General features: G+C 40.3%; 1 protein-coding gene across 2 annotated transcripts; it reads right to left on the bottom strand.

Annotated features, from left to right (window-relative positions):
- Positions 1-912: 912 nt before the first annotated feature.
- Positions 913-11,673, bottom strand: LOC110071970 (pantetheinase). Of its 2 annotated transcripts, none has more exons than XM_020779886.3 (8): positions 11,448-11,673; positions 10,828-11,057; positions 10,614-10,744; positions 7,637-7,829; positions 5,490-5,784; positions 3,610-3,980; positions 2,632-2,802; positions 913-1,294 (listed from the first exon to the last, which is right to left on the bottom strand). In XM_020779886.3, exons 1-8 carry the CDS (start codon positions 11,500-11,502, stop codon positions 1,169-1,171), a joined length of 1,572 nt encoding a protein of 523 aa, XP_020635545.3. In that variant the 5' UTR covers positions 11,503-11,673; the 3' UTR covers positions 913-1,168. The 2 variants fall into 2 exon arrangements, with proteins under 2 accessions (XP_020635545.3, XP_020635535.3); XM_020779876.3 differs by lacking the exon at positions 11,448-11,673 and adding an exon at positions 11,315-11,395.
- Between the last annotated feature and the right edge of the window lie 203 nt (positions 11,674-11,876).

The raw sequence follows: 11,876 nt of genomic DNA, 5'->3' as shown, positions 1-11,876 counted from the left end.
ACAGGTGCTTCTTGTTTATTTTGGCAACACCAGCAGGTTGTTAGGAAAGCATATTGACCAGAGAAAAAAAGCAATTCATGCCAGCCAGGAAGTTGCTGAAGAAATTATCTATACATTTATGATTCATTATGGCTCGATATGGAGCTTCTCTTAGAAAGTGGACTTAGCTGGGGATGTAGGTGATATTTATGTTGATGTTTTCATTCAGTATGTTCACCTTACAGACAGTAAAGCTCTTTTAAAACCAATTAAGACTATGGGTGGGCAGAGTCTTGATGCAGATGGGTCCAATAGTTTTTAAAATAAATCTGTTGTACAATTATTCCATAGTATCTCAAGGCGTAAATGTACAGAACTGCTTCTCCTCCACATTTTGGAAAGGTCTCTTCTGTTTGAGACATGATTAACCTACTTTTGCAGTGATTTCAAAGTAGGAAACATGAAATATTGAGTGATGCAAAAGTCCTCTGATACTGTAGTTAACAACTAGTATTGCTCATGATTTTCAAGCAAGATACTAATTTTATTGTTTATATTTCAGACATTTTCAATACCTCTATAGCCTCAATGTGCAGCATTACCTTGAAACATCCTGGGGATGCTTCTCAGTCAGGGTGCTTTTGTCACACAATGACTTGTAATGACATGTAATACATGGTGCAGGCTAGCCCTCTGATACTCTTGAACACCAGTGGAAACTTGTCTATTAGGTCAAGTGAGGTACTGCTGGATGTCTGGGTATCCCCTGCTCTCAGCCATCCCATTTCTGTCTCCTTACTTGAACCAGAGGGCCTTTGTGTGAATCTAAATACCCACATATGCCCCCAGCTCTACCTATCTCCGAATGCTGTCTACTGTCCCACCAGCCACAATGGATACCAGACATGACAGTGATCAATAAAAAACCACAACTCTGCTTGATCTTTATTAGTCCAGATTTCTTTTCAATGAGTGTATATTCTTGTACATTTGATAGGTAGATCTAAATTGATGTAGCCACTATGGTAGGATGCAGCACCTGCAAACATGTTAAAGTTAGCAAGAGATAAGTAATACACAATGTGTTTGTTAAATAAAGTGAAGACAACAGAGAGAAGAAAATAATGAAAATATATGCCACTCATGTTCTATTGCAGTCGTCCTTGCAAGCCATCATGCTCAGAGCATTTCAGAGAATCCTGCTGTGAGTGTATGGATGTGGGGGATCCTTCTCAAACCACCTTCCAAAAAGTGTCACAGTTAAAACTGGCTGTGATGTACGCTTCAGACTAACGAGTCGCCCATCACTCAAAACCTAATTAAGAATGAGAAGAAGGGATTCAGTTAAAAATCCAAAAATTGCACAACATCTAAATGTGATATACTACTTTCATTTCAGTATTTTTATTATGTGAGTTCAGCAGGGACCATAGCTGCATGGAAGATGTTCTCTTTTGTTCGGTCTTGCATGCAGAAGGTCCCAGGTTCAATCCCAGCTAGTGCTGAGAAGAGCCTCCTCCTAAGACCTTGGAGAGCCACTGCCAGACTCAATAGACCGATAGTCTGATCCAGTATGTGACAATATCTTTACAAGAATGAAAGCAAAAATAGAATAGAGTCATTGCCTAATCCGAATTGTATATGTGACCACAGCATTATTCAGGCATTTGCCTGCTCACATGTAGATCTGAATATGAGGTTGGAACATGGGTATGCACATAACCCCCATCACTGAATATCAGTGAATACTACTTCCAGCAGTGTTCTAGAGTTCAGTGTGGTGGAGGGGTCTTTAACCATCTCTGGCTTAATCCAGTAACACAGCTCCCCTAATTGGGAACCCTAATGACACTTGGTTTCAAATGGGTTCACAAAATCCTTTGCACTCAGCATCCGTGCCAATAACTTTATTACATATTTAGTCCTACACACAAGGAGGTGAATGCTTGAGAAGAACTCATACATTGCACACAATGTTCTTATACATTAGAGTTCTCCATAGTTCCCCCCCCAAAAAATATTATATTATATAGATTTTAGCTTTATACAATTTCCCTTGTTTTTTATTAGAACCTTGTGGCTGCAAAAGGTGGACATAGCAGTACAAAAGAAGATACTTCTAAAGGCGTGCTTAGCCCAGGAACCATCTTTCGATGTTAGAAGTAAAACATGTAGATATACAAACACATGCAAAATTTTGAGACCTCTGGCAGCTGTCCAGGCTCTTAGGCAGAGAAAGGTCCTTCTCATCACCTCCTGCCTGACCTTGGATGAGGAAATGCCAGAACTTTACCCTAGAGATGGCCAGGGATGGAATGTAGGTCCTTCTCCATTCAAAACAGTAGCTCTAGTACAGAGGTAAGTATAATCCCCTCCTTTGGGTATCCTAGGCAGCATGGTTAGTGGGACTCTGAAACATTTGGTTGACACTAATGCACCTATTGTCTGCCACCCATATGAGCAATACAGTAACCTTTTGAAGTCAACCCTTGCTGTCCTCTGAAGATGCCGGCCACAGAGACTGGTGAAACGTTAGGAAGAACAACCTTCAGAACATGGCCAAAGAGCCCGAAAAACCCACAACAACCATAGATCCCGGTCATGAAAGCCTTCGCGAATATTTGTGGGCTTTGGTTAGAAATGCCATCCTACCTGAAACTCTCCAGGTGCCAACTGGACTCCACTGAGCAGGACTTCTGGGAGAACATAGTTTGTGCTAAATGTGCCACTGAGGGAAAAATAATCAAACTGGGTGTAAGCTGCAGTCACTGGCTGGCCACAGGTTTGGAGGTCAGTACTTCCACACTTCAGCAGTGTACATACCTGAAAAGAAAAATACATATCTTGAAGAAGTGCTCACAATAAAGTAAGCAGATTTTTATTGCTATAGAAAATTAATTGCTTTTAATTATTCACAGGATCGTCCTAGGTGGCCCTCTCAAGCTTGGTTGATATTGGGTTTGTTTGCTACTGCCCTCATTACATGCCTCTTGGTGGAGAGATTTCAGTAAATGCCTTTTGAGCTACAGAGCCCTGAACTTTGGCACCTAAGAGAAAGCCCTAACAACACTCCTAAGAGAACCACCCAATGAATGGCCACTAGAAGTCTGCTCCTGTCTCATCAATTAGAAGCCATATAGTTGAAACAAAACCTAAAACTAGTCCAGGAAAATGGTTCCTTCTCCATCAAGCCCAGTACTGTGAACTCTGCCTGGAAATGGCTCTCCCGAGGTTCACCTTTCCTCCCTGCAACTAAATGTGGCCTCAAGTAAATTGTTAAAAGAATTAGGACTCTGCCATTCTTCTTTATTGCAACAGGCCTTCATTTGTTACCTGCAACATCCAGTGCAGAGGTAAGCACTTAAATCCTCATAGCTTAAAGTTGATAACTAAATTATAATTAAGTAGCCTAGTAAAAACAGTAGGAAATCTTGTGGCACCTCAAAATCTACTCAGCTTCAATACTGTATGACACAAGCTTTCATGGGTGGCTGCCCAGTAGGATATGGGATTAATATTGCTTTGCTTTGGCCAGATGGCATCCTGCATTTCTCTGATGTTTCTTCCACTTCTCAATCCCAAATGAGCAAAAGAAGAGATCCCACTTCTACATCAAAGATGAAATGAGACCTGGAGGTAATATTCTCCTTCAACTGTATGAAGGCCATCAAATGCCCCAAGGACATAACGTTCATCTTCTTGCTGTTCTGTCATCCTGTAGCTTAAGTGGCAGCACAGACTTTTCTGGCACACTGTCAGATTGCCGGCTTCTTTGGTGAGCTCCGAGAAAGTGTATTCATCAAAGAAAACGATTCCGGTGAAATTAGGTTCCTCTGAGAATGGCTTGATAGTTGTGGCAAACAAACTCCAGTTAAGAGCAGAAAGGTAGGTAGGAGAGAGAGATGGACGGGAATCAAGTTCTGCAACCAGAAGATGCCCATTCTCTGATTTGGCATCATAATGAAATGCCGTGGGTCCATCTGGTGCGTAGATGCCACTACCTATGAATCCAAAAACAAGTGTCAGTTCAGATTTCTTGTGTACTAAAGTTATTACAAGAACTAGACTTTCTTTTTCTCTTCTCCTTCTCTATCCTTTATTTTTATTTTTATGTCATGCCTTAAATTTAGAGTGCCTAACTACTGGGACTGTCATGCTTCCAACTTTGTAAGATATTCTGAGAGTCTTTCCAGCCAAAGAACGGAAAAGGAGTGGAAGGAAGGAAGGAAAGCAGACACTTGTTCAGTTAGAAAGCAGGCAAACACATATGCTAAAATGTACATTTTGCCCTCCCCCTTCTATCTGGCTGTGGTGTCTACCACTTTTTTCAGCAAGAAGGGAATAAGAATGTTTTATATTCCTAGTTTGAGGAGGTAATAGAAATTCTTTGCCGCTGATTCAGTCTATTGGAAAGGATAAGAATAGAAAACTGAAAATTAATACTTGTAGGTGAGCCTAATGGGTGGCTCCTAGACTTGGGGAACTGCAATAACCACACACGTATTGATTGGAATAACTTGTATTGGTTACAGCCACCAACTGCCCCTGGAACAAGCATAGAGGACAGATCCCTGATCAGGCACTCCACCTGTTGAGTGATCACAATCATGACTGACCTAGTGTCAACCACAGGCCAATGAGTGGCTCAATCTTTTCCAAATGGGAATGGGAAGCATGCAACACCAACACTGCCTCATGAGTTCCACCACCTGAATGGGGCCCCATGCCTGTGTGGCCCTCCCTCTACCTCCTAGATCCATCTTCATGCTTCAAACCCAACCCAACTAAAGTTGCGAGAAAATGCAATTATCCAAATTAAATTTATAATTCCAATTAAACCAATTGAACCAAATTATCTTAACCAAAACAAATCTGATGGAGGGTATGTGAGAGATGATCAAAAATAGACTGGCCTCTGCCTCAGCCAGCTATGCTTTTAGGCTTCCCAGGCAGACCAGATTGAAAACTTCAACAATCACAACTGCTTGGGAACTAGTCTTGAAAAAGCCACCAAAGTGGCTAGTTCAGATTCAAGCACAGGAAAGCCCTGCTCTGCACTATGGCATCCGGCAGCATTTTTTTAATCTCAGAGTCACTGCCGCCAACAAAACATGTCCCATGGTAAGCCTAGGATTGAGTGCTTCTCATTAGCACCAGCGACAACCAGTTCATGCAGAACGTTGGACGGCTACTGCTTTCAGCCATGTATGGAAACTCTCAATGTTAGGTGTGGTTACTCTTGGAGAAAACACACACGCAAAAAGTAAATGTTTTCTGTCTTTGTTTTAAAAATGAGTAGAGGAGGCTTCTGTATGTCATCCCTAAGGCAAAGATTGGCTTGCATGAACATATAGACTTGTGAGATTCCAAGAGTTCCCCATATATCATAGACATCTTAATTTTGGCAAATGGACCGTAAGAAAAACCGCATGAACGTTCATCTGCAACCAGTCAAAGTTTGCCAGTAGATGGCTTCACAGAATTTAGCTTTATCTACAATTGTGCATTACCTGTCATGTTCCTGCTACGAAGATGAGTATTAGATGCCAGAACATTGACACGCATGCCCATAGCCCATGCAGAATGGAATTCGATTGCAGTTAAATGTGGAAGGACATTTATCCAAGCAGTAGGGAAAATGATGGTATCCACGTGAAGATTGCTCACCAGTACCACAGCAGGATCATGAAAAAGTATATCAAAGCACGTGAAAAGGCCAAATTTCCCAAAAGTGGTATTGAAAGTCACAAGTTCAGGCTCTTTAGGGGCATCAAAGTGCAGCTGTTCTATCATAAAGAGATTGAGCTGTTTAAAGATAACACGGAAAATTATTAAGGCATATCAGTATAAAAAATGGAGTCACTTTAAAAGAAATGGATTTATGTAATGGATTTATAATCCATCTTTCTCCCAGAAATGGGACTCAAGATGGTTGAATAAAAAGTACATCTGAAGCACCAAAATGAGATCAAAGATTAAGACAGAATAAGCAGAATCTAAAATAATTTAAACAAAAAAGATTTAAAAGCATATCAGTCAGAAAAATAAAGTAACTAACTGGTAACAAGCTCTGTCAGCTGATAACAAGTCAATTGCAAAAGCCTACCTGATTAAAAATATTACTGAGCCAAACTAGATATTATGGGGATTGCATTTTGCCTCCGATTAAGCAAATTTTGTTGTCACAATGGGATTTCTTTGAGGATGCATGCCTCAACAATCAGACTTTCAAATTAAACCTAAATTTATGTTCCATGATCCCATCATAAAACAAAATTATACTAAATGCAAGTTATGGGTGTGAGGAAAATCTTAAGACAGAGATTTTTTATCATTTGTGGGGGGGGGCTCTTCTAAACATGTGCTGAATATCATCTAATTCAACCCTTAGTTTGCTGGCAGGACAACAGAGAGGGCTCAACCTAGTCTCCCTTGGAAGAGTGTTCTACAACAACTGAGAAAGTTCTATCTTATATCCCTACAGTAAATATGCCTCTGAGAGTACTGGAAATCTGAGCTGCTCCAAAAGTATGCTTGCATGGAAAAAAAATCATCTTTCAGATAGCCTGGACCTAATTGTATAAGATTTTATAGACTGTAAGCTGCACTTTGAATTTTTCAGTTCAAAGATGCATAGTCAATGAAGCTACTGTTTCAAGGGTGTAGTATACTCTCTAGAAACAGTCCTGGTCAACTGTCTGGCCACAACATTTTGGCCAGATGAAGTTTTTGTGCACTTTTTAAAAGCAGCCTCATGTACAGTGCACTACACCACAGTAATTTGAATAGCATAAAATTAAGGTGTGCATCATGGTGGCCAGAATATGATACCTTGCAAGAAAAACATGACAACTAAACTCAACATTTTAAACCCAATATGTTTTATTTTAAACAGATACATGTTGAATGGGCCTTTGCCTATTATGCATAGCTTTAGCCTCTGTTCATGTATCACTGTTCATGTATCACAGTGTCAGTGAACAACCAAAATTGACACTACAAATAGCCTATCATTTGTGCCTCAAGTCTGTCAACATTCCAGAGATGTGATTCAGGCAGAATTTCATAACTGGGCAATCATACTTGCAAATGAAGATTGCATTTACATTTGAAGACCAATGACAAAGCAAAGAAAGCTAATTGAAAGCTATGGGAAGTGTGACAAGCTTCAGCAGTGACTAACAAGACATATTTCAGCCCTCGAGGAATTCCCTCTTCCAGTGAAAGGCTATCTGTAGCGTATAGCTGCGAGACATTCGCACTGACTGGCTTGTACATTCTTTTGTAATTTTGATATAGCAGCATCTGTATCTTGCATTTTCTTGTCTTTCATCTCCACACTGTGAGACCAGTTCTTGCCTAACACATATTTTAATATAGATGGATAGGTCGTTAAATGAATACATAAAATAAATAACTTGAAAAACTGGGATTCCGACTTTCATCACGAAAAACAATGTCATAATATATATTCACAAGCCTGAAAACTTTTGCTATACATTGCTAATAAAACGTTTGTCCTCTGATATCTAAAAGATACATTGTATTTATCTTTAGATTTTCGGTCTAAATATTATCAGAAGAAAATTAACTCCAGAGGGATGTGCTTAAGACAGTATGTTAGAAAGCGACTGCCAAAGTGACTGTATACTCGTACCTTGTGGTAACGTGCCACCAGTTTCCCTTGTGAATCAAAGGCAACATCTGTGTTGTACTGATAACGGCCATCACTAGGGCAGTCAGGGTCTGTGAAATTGCATGGCTTCTTATCCCCCATGTTGGCAACCACATAAATAGCGTTGTCACTTGCCAGACAACTCAGCCTTACTAGCACTGGGGCAGGCCCAAATCTAAAGGCAGAGAATCATAGAAATGGAGGACATAAAGCAGGATACAAGAGCTGTAAACAGATCATATCATCCATTCTAGAGAAATGATCATAGCAGATCAGCCCATTTTCCTCCAGGTCATAGGACATAATATAGAAGGAAAGAAAACTTGACCTTGCATAAGACAGTACAGTAGTGTTATATACTCCTTTTATTAAGTCAAAGTTGGCCACAGGAAGGATGCCGGTTAGATTAAAGAAATGATAGGAGATTGGCAGATGAAGTTTCTGCCTCATCCTTTCTCCACGTGCCATTCTTCCATTCCAAGATGGCCATATGAAGGCATATCTGTAGACTTCCCCTCATAAATGAAACACAGTTTAGTTGGGGATGAGAGTTAAGCACACCTTCCAGACCATCCAACTGGAGGGTATGTTTAACCCTCCTCCCCTACGATGCTTAGAAACTTCCATGCGGCTGTTTGTCCTCAGAAATTGTGAGGGTCACTTTCTCTCCTATATAAAATATAATTTCTCCCTCAAATGTTTCAAGCAAATTGAAGCCAAATTACATGGCATGCATCAACATGTGTAACTGTGGCAGAGCAACTTTTTCTCCTACTGTATTAAAAAAGCTGCAGGAGTAGAGATGGCTGAGAAGGGAGAAGCAGCTCATGGGTGTTCAGTCCTTAGCCACTCCAAACCTGCTCCCCCCATCAGCACTACTGCCCCAGGGGAATTTCAAACACATATTTGTGAGGCAAAAATCTGCTATGCTGTCCCTTCTGATCCACATTTATGTAACATAACTACCAAACTGGGGATACTGGGTTAAGTAAAAATAGCTACCCCAGCTCAACGCTAATGTGATGAGCAACGATTTCTAAAACTTATTACCTACAGAATCAACACTGTGGAGTCCTAGCCTACTACTGTGAATTTACAGTCCATAACAATCTTTCTGAATGTTTTATTAGCCAAAGTAGGCTGGAAAAAAAGAAACACTTTTTCTACTTAGTTTCCATGTTTACTTCCAAGTGTGATTTATCTTTATCATGTCATTTCTGACGAAATGAAAATAACTTATTTTCTAAAAACAAATCCCTGAAGAAATGTTTATTTTCAATCCATTTCCTGTTCAAGCAGTTATGATATGTACAACAGTATCAACTCTTAAAGTGGGACGTGGTGGCGCTGTGGGCTAAATCGCAGAAGTCTGTGCTGCAGGGTCAGAAGACCAGCAGTCGTAAGATCGAATCCACGCGACGGAGTGAGCGCCCGTCACTTGTCCCAGCTTCCGCCAACCTAGCGGTTCGAAAGCGTGCAAATGCGAGTAGATAAATAGGGACCACCTTGGTGGGAAGGTAACAGCGTTCTGTGTCTAAGTCGCACTGGCCATGTGACCACGGAAGATTGTCTTTGGACAAAACGCTGGCTCTATGGCTTGGAAACGGGGATAAGCACCACCCCCTAGAGTCAAGTACGACTGGACAAAAATTGTCAATGGGAACTTTACCTTTACCTTTTTATCAACTCTTAAAGGAAAGGATCCTTATTTATTCTCCTGTTTGTGCTCTGAGTTCTTACACCTACAGAATCTGCTATATGACATTGGTTCTATATTGCTATAGGACATTGGTTTAGAAGAGGTAGCTGTTTAAGTCTGTGCAAGCATTCTTCTGTTTGTTTTTATAAGCTTTCTACCAACAGACAGATAAGTGGGGGAGGAAAGACACTTGTGGAAGATGATGATGTCTGTGAAAGAAAAACATTTTGTCTTGGGACTTATCTGCGTGGTCCTCATTTTAGGGATCAGAAACATTCTTTTGTATGTTGTTTCCAGTGCATCTAATCATACTATAAATATTCTATTAATTCCATTCTAGAGTTCCTTGCCCTTCTCTTTCTTACTGTTTTCTAGAACATCATTAAAGATTATTGCTCTGCATTCAGGAACTTTATATATGGAACCAATATGTAGGCCAAAAATATGGGTATTCCAGAAAAAAAGCTATTATCCAGAGAAATGAAAAACCAGAGGAATGTGAAAATTAAATTGCATATTATTTTTAAAATCCCCTCCTTTTTTAAAAAAAAATTGTTTCCTCTTTTTTCTCTGCTGACCCTCCTAGAAAATGTAATACTCAACAGATTCTAAAGCTCTCAGTGAATGACACAAACAATTATAGTATGCTAGTTGTATTTAGACTGGCAAAATCCATTCAGCTACAAGGTTTTTTGAATAACCCTGGCACTATTTCTTAGCTATTCTCCTTGACCTGTTTATTGTGTAGGTAACAGGACAGACCACATACACCATTCTAAAATACAAAGAACCTTTCTTTCTCCATGCTCTCCCTGTACTTCAAGTTATATATTGCAATGCTGAACCTCAAGAGTAGAAGAAAATTACTATGGTGAAAGTGTCTTTAGGAGTTTTAAAGGTGAAGCACAGAGTCGTTATGGTCCTGTGGTTAGCCATCTTGGACTGAAAATGGGAGGTCCTCATTCAAATCCCCTGAGCCATGAAATCCATTTTGTGTAAGCCATGCTTGTCTCATAGGTTTGTTGTCATGGCAAAGATGAAGAAGAGGGCAACATAGCTCAGTAGTTTAGGTATCTGCTTGCAGAGCCTGAAGTTAGAAGTTTGATTCCCCCTTAACAAAACCTGGACTTGATGATCCATAGGGTCCCTTCCAGATCTGCAGTTCTAATATTACTATTATTGTCTTGAACTAAGTGGGGGGAAATCAGGGTAAAGGTGTGACAGACAGACAGACAGGCAGGCAAACAAACAAAGGAGTACCTTTCTGGCTCAGTACAAGGAATCCAGTTGACTTGTGGATCTGGAATATCCTCAAGATACGGATAAAGTGTTTCTCTTGTGAAGGAAAAACCATATATACCATCTTCAGGGGTTACAATGATGTGTGCACCCTGTCAAAAGCCAGCAGAACTGAAGCTACCACAGAACAATTTGCACAGAAATACAATGGAGGTGGTGAGAGACAGTTCCATACCTGCTTTGCTGCCATTTTGATGGCCTCTTCTAAAATATCCATGTTTTTGTTCATCAGTTTTAAAGCCTCTTCAGAAGAAACTGGCTTTGTAGTGCTTTCTGCCAATATGACTGAATGCTCGTATACTGCTGCAGTGTACTTGTCCAAGGCAAAGGCTCCCAGGCCCATCTCCAGAATGAAAATAAAGACACGCCATGAAGACAGAAAGGACACCATTGCTGGAGCTCTGACTGTGGAAAAGAGAAGACCACTAAGCCAAAGAAAGTGGAGAGAGAGAGAGACGTGGAAAAGTCCACAGCTATAGGCAGCTGGCTCTGTATACTGTTAGTCTTGTTTATGGAATGGATAGCATTTCACAAGATTAGCAGTTACAAACTGACCTTTAATCCCTTGTGCAACCTTTGATTAGCTCCAACTTGTGAATGACACATTAGCTCCAAGAGCAGAAGGAAGGTAAAGATGGACAGATATCATAGGCATGCCTTACCTCTCAAGGACAAAAACATTTCATTATCCAGCCATACACTGCAAATCTTAAACTTTGTTTTTCCTCTCATGCCGTGTGAATGCACTTGCCTATATCACACATAAATAAAATGGTTTTCTGTTCACTTGTTTACCTGAATTATTATTACACCTTTCTCTTATTACCGCCAGTTTTTCAGCCACTGTCATGGAATGATTTCAAGAATGCTGTGACTATAAGAATAATAGAGAAATGCCTGTTCTTGGCTGTTGCGGAGGAGGATTACTTAGTAATTAATATTCCACCACTGACTAATGTTCTAAAGGAATCGCTAACTTGAACTGGTGCAAACCAAGCCGCCAAAGGAAATATTTTGGAGTGGATCAAAGATTAGAGAGCTGAACATAAATAAGTGTATCTCTTCCTGCCTGCCTTGTCCTCCACCCACTGTTTTAGGTTTGGTAGGGCCTTAAAGGGGAAAAAGGAAACACAGAGGCAATCTGAGATTGTGCTTTAACAATCTGCCAAAATGATTGCTATTATGAATAATGCTTTTGGGAATGGATATTGGATTACCCATGAT

This window comes from Pogona vitticeps, chromosome 1 (assembly GCF_051106095.1).
Source record: "Pogona vitticeps strain Pit_001003342236 chromosome 1, PviZW2.1, whole genome shotgun sequence".
In the NCBI taxonomy this organism is placed as follows: domain Eukaryota; kingdom Metazoa; phylum Chordata; class Lepidosauria; order Squamata; family Agamidae; genus Pogona; species Pogona vitticeps.
Note: the sequence above shows the minus strand (reverse complement) of the source record. Positions and strands in the feature narration are given on the sequence as shown.

Excerpts from the sequence above, each read along its gene's own strand:
- LOC110071970 (XM_020779876.3), bottom strand. The coding sequence starts at position 11,384 with ATGAGAGGAAAAACAAAGTTTAAGATTTGCAGTGTATGGCTGGATAAT. Across the intron at positions 11,058-11,314 it reads AATGTTTTTGTCCTTGAGAG|TCAGAGCTCCAGCAATGGTG; the intron begins GTAAGGCATGCC and ends TCTTTTCCACAG. Across the intron at positions 1,295-2,631 it reads TGGCACCTGGAGAGTTTCAG|GTTTTGAGTGATGGGCGACT; the intron begins GTAGGATGGCAT and ends ATTCTTAATTAG.